Genomic DNA, 4,676 nt, shown 5'->3' with positions numbered 1-4,676 from the left:
CCCCCCCCCCCCCCCCCCCCCCCCACTTAACCGAATCAAACAAAATTGGTGTCAAACGTTTGTGCTACATTTGGTGGTTTGTGCAGCCGATGGCCAATGTCCTTTTTAAGACATTGATAAAAATTTTGTAGGTCATCAGAAGTCAGAGGTTTGTGTATCTTTTCAGAATCTCAAAGCTTGATGGGGTCCAGCTTTGAGATTCATGTCAGGGGTTCAATGGGCCAAACCATTGTAAGGCTGATGTACCTCTCCGAAAGCTCCTCGGCCAATAACTTTAAGAGACTCAAAGTCATCCAAGCCAAGCCGCGTCCTCTTCAATCGCAGGAACTCCGTCTCCTTACGAGCGTGCTGCGAGCGCCGCATCACCTTCTACAAGAGAAATGGACCGAGTCGTGCGACTGAGTAAGTATTATATGTTGTGCAACATATTAAAGATTGTGGCCTAGACAAAGATGAACGTTGTACCTCTTCGTCTGGTAAGCCTTCGTCATCCATGGCTTTCTCAAGCTTCTTCTGCCTAGAAATGAGAAACATTGTGATGAAATAAAAAAAATTTTTACAATAAAACCATGAGAGGAAACTTTGAGGCGGGAGCTGCAGAGCAGAGATGACCTAACCCAGAAGGTGTGCTGGTTGACTGGTTGTAAACAGTGACTCAGGTGTCTCCTACAGGACGCTCTGGCCCGTGTTGCTGGGACGACAGATGGGCTCTCAGGGAACACGAGAACAGAAGTGACTGTACTTTGTTTTGTTCACACCTCGGATGGGGCGACTCCGGACCGCTCCCTCGTGTTTGTGTGTTAACTAATGAAACCCGAGGCCTTAAACAACAGCTGTAGTTATTAGGGGATCAAATCTGTCTCGTGTGTGAGAAGTAAACACTGTTGTTTTGGCTTGTTTGTGTGTTTGACTGTTATCAAAATATCTCATGAAACCACCAGACTGGTTTTATTGAAAGTCATGGAAAATAGTTTTGGAGTCAGTCCCATTCTAGATGGCTGCTGCAGCTAATCGACATTAGCAACACAAAAATGACTACAACTCAATCAATTTTACAGATGCTGAGCTCAAATTTGGTGTGGTAGGTCTGTATCTGTCGTATGATTGATTACCACTGAACTACATGTGTCTGCGCTGTGACAAACAAAAGACAGCAGGCGCACCTCATCTCGCGCTCCTCGTGCTGCGTGAGCAACGTGCTGTAGAAGTTCTCCAGCGTCAGCTTGGCCACGGTCACCCTCTCCCGGGTGTGGTTGCTCATGGGAAGGGCAGCTGCCGTCCCTCCCGTCATGGCCATACTATCCTGAGGGATGACACGAGACAATCAGAGGAAAATCACATCTCTTTTTACACTCCGTCGTGTTAAAACAAGTTTCCTCGCTGCGTCATCGTGAGTCACAGGCAAGGACTGAGCGGAGGCGATGATGATCTTTAGTGAAATATATTAGGTTGGACTTCAGTGTTTCGGCTCCATGTAAAAACAAGTGTGAACATACATTAACACCATTCACATCACACATCATGACAGTTTAAGCACACCTAAATGTTTACACCTACAGGAAGAAATGTTCTGTATTTTCTCCTGCATCTTAATGCATGCAGTTTTAATGTTCAAGGCAAAAACTAAGCAGTACTCCTCTAAAAGCTTACATTCAACATGGTCCATTAAAACCTTTATTTCCTCACACAGAAAATGAAAACTAAAAATGTAGGCACTAATGCACCCCTACACCATCAGAGATGCAGGCTTTAGCATTGTACACTTATGCAGTGAAGTTCGCTAAAAAGTTGCGTTTCACAGTTTGCGGACTCAGTCTTTTGCAGATTTTTTCAKAAAACCTAGTCGTTTGCGGTAATCCCTAAAATATTGCAGAAATMCAGCACAGTAAGGAACACCTATTTTTTTCTCTCTCTTGTGCTTTTTTGTGAGTTTTAAAGCTAAATTATTAAGAATATAATTTACTAATTTTGTAACTTAATTATTAACAGAATTTCCGCTCCATATAAAAGAATTACAAGTCAATTTCACACACTGTCACACAGGAAGAGTGTGATGAGTTCAGAATGACTTTTCTGAAAGTTGCTGAAAAACCCTAAATGCAGCACAAACTAAATGTAGCATAATGCTTACTGAAAGCAAAAAGTTGGCAAAAAGTATCAAACCCACTAGCTTAAAGCAGTGCTGCACGCCCCGTGCCCAGGGTCCGCCTTCTAACATTTTACCCAGGGTTCCCACACCTTGGTCAACATCAAATTCAAGGACCCTTCAAGGACTTTCCAGTACCAATTTCCTCAAATTCAAGAACCATGCGCAACGGCAATTACCTACTGCTACGGCAGAATGTTACCAATAAACAGGTTTAATATCATGTAATTCAATGAAAAATTGAACAATATAGAAGTTGCTGAGTCAGAATCAATAAAAGAAAGTGGATTAAATGTATACCCTACATTCATATCCACAATACATGGACGTGTAATTATATTAGAGGTTCAGCAGCTCAGTTTGGGAGGACAAGATGTGAACACGTCCAGATGCTCGGTGAGAACAGGAGAAGTTGTGGTGCTGGGCTCAGAAAGAACGACCTGCCCTACTCTGCTCTGATTGGATAAAACTATGACTATGGCTCACGTTATTTGTTGAAAGCCACGTCGGTTTACCGTAATCCTGAGTTATCCACCGCAACAAATGGATGGTTTTTATTTTATTTTATTATTATTATTAATTTTTTTTTTTGGATGATGAAAATCAGTTGTGTGAATAGAGAACTTCAATCCCCAAAAAAACATTCAAGGACTTTCAAGGACAAGTGTAATGTTTGGCTGTTTTCACAAACTTTCCAGGGCCTTGAAATCATTTTTTCAAATTCACAAACTTTCAAGGACCTGTGGGAACCCTGTTTACCGTACAGTATTGTGTAGCGTAGCTGCTAATTTATTCTCTCTCACGTTTTTGTTTGGTTCTTATTGCAAGATGCCATCCCAAATGTCCTGTAGGCCTTTTCTGGACTGCATTGAGTTGCAATGACAGCTGTGATAAACTTCATGTTTGACAAAAATAAAGAGAAGGACAGTTGTTTTGTTTTATAATCTAAATTGGGAAAAAAAAGAATAACTATACGTTTTTTTGTTTTTCAGTATCTGTTTTTAAAACGAAAAACAAATTACCAAAATGCAAATGGACTGCTCACATATGGCTTCTTTCTTCTTTGCATGATAGAGCTTTAACCAGCATTTGTGACTAACATGGCGAGCTGTGTTTACAGAAAATGACTTGTGGAAAAAGGAAAATAGATCAATAAACAAATAATGACAATGTACTTGTCAGCCGGTTGGTCTTTCATTTCCCAGCACAATAAATCAGACCTAAAATGTAGTCCAAACAAAATAGCTTCAAATTCTGATTATTTAAGAGGTAATTATTAAACAACGCTCAACCAAACATCTCGCTTCCCAATTAGCTGACGAGCTAATTTGTTGTGTGGCTCTCAAATGGGTGGAATGAAAACCACAAAAGTAAAACCTGCTGTGGGAGTATGTCTTACTAAAAGAAAATAACAAAATAAAACTAAATTAAAAGGAGTTTAGTTTTATTTCTAAATAACAATAGGATCCAACTGTGCTCACATTATGTAACAGAAAATAAAAGACAAGGGTGGAGATGTAAATCAATGGAACATGTTGGCTGCATGCCAGCAGAAAGCCATGAATGGGGCTGATTAGCTCACAAAGACATGAAAMAGCTCTGCAGCCCTAAGATAGGAGCTGTGTTTCGTCTATTCCTCAGCCCTTTTCCCGTTTCGGCCCCAACAATCCCACAGCARCAACAAGCTTCCTGATTACAAAGAAAATCTCTGCATCATTGTTGAAAAAAAAGCTTGGTTTGAAGAAAAAAAGGAACCCTGGGAAAACAGCCTAATTACCTGCTGAGGTTTGTACCCAATCAACAGCACATACCACAAGTCAATTTCACACACTGTCACACAGGAAGASTGTGATGAGTTCAGAATGACTTTTCTGAAAGTTGCTGAAAAACCCTAAATGCAGCACAAGCTAAATGTAGCATAATGCTTACTGAAAGCAAAAAGTTGGCAAAAAGTATCAAACCCACTAGCTTAAAGTAGTAGCATGCAAGCTAATTGCTAAAAGTAACAAAACCTCGGCAAAAAATGGTAAAATACTAGTTAAARGGATCTCTGATAGTTGTAACATTAGACATTATTTGATAAACATTTGCTTCAATTACTGTATATAAAATACTGTAGGCTGTTTAGTTTTTATGAACTTAAAAATATATATTGTCACATGAACATTGCCTTGTTATTTACACCACAAAGTATTCTGAGTAAATGAAAGTTTACCGGATGCTCTGGTGTGAGCTCTAKCCAACTTGAAGGTAAATTTTGGACAATACTGAACATGAAGCCTTTTTAAATGAAACCAGAGCGTATTGAAAGAGAGGAGAATGTAGAAATGACTCAGCCTGTAACTGAAAATATGGATGGAGGACAACAGAGCTGCTTCATGGAAGGGGAACTTCAGCTTTAGCCTTTTAGCTTTCACAGTAGTGCCTGAGCTAATATACAAGAATAGCTTCAGAGCTATTATACATACAGTATATGGCAATAAATGGAGTTAGCTACACACACACACACACACACACACACACACACACA

At 40.0% G+C, this 4,676-nt stretch overlaps 1 protein-coding gene across 2 annotated transcripts in view; it reads right to left on the bottom strand.

Moving 5' to 3' along the window:
- LOC106524580 (serine/threonine-protein kinase 38-like) overlaps positions 1-4,676 on the bottom strand; it is a 20,685-nt gene that overhangs the window by 8,520 nt on the left and 7,489 nt on the right. For both annotated transcript variants that reach the window (XM_014018437.1, XM_014018438.1), the window contains exons 2-4: positions 1,164-1,303; positions 466-517; positions 247-369 (exon numbers count right to left, since the gene is read on the bottom strand). In XM_014018437.1, coding sequence (XP_013873891.1) covers positions 247-369; positions 466-517; positions 1,164-1,297 — 309 coding nt within the window. In that variant the 5' untranslated portion in view covers positions 1,298-1,303. The remainder of the gene's footprint in view (positions 1-246; positions 370-465; positions 518-1,163; positions 1,304-4,676) is intronic.

Source organism: Austrofundulus limnaeus, unplaced genomic scaffold (genome assembly GCF_001266775.1).
Source record: "Austrofundulus limnaeus strain Quisiro unplaced genomic scaffold, Austrofundulus_limnaeus-1.0 Scaffold193, whole genome shotgun sequence".
Classification (NCBI taxonomy): Eukaryota; Metazoa; Chordata; class Actinopteri; order Cyprinodontiformes; family Rivulidae; genus Austrofundulus; species Austrofundulus limnaeus.
Note: the sequence above shows the minus strand (reverse complement) of the source record. Positions and strands in the feature narration are given on the sequence as shown.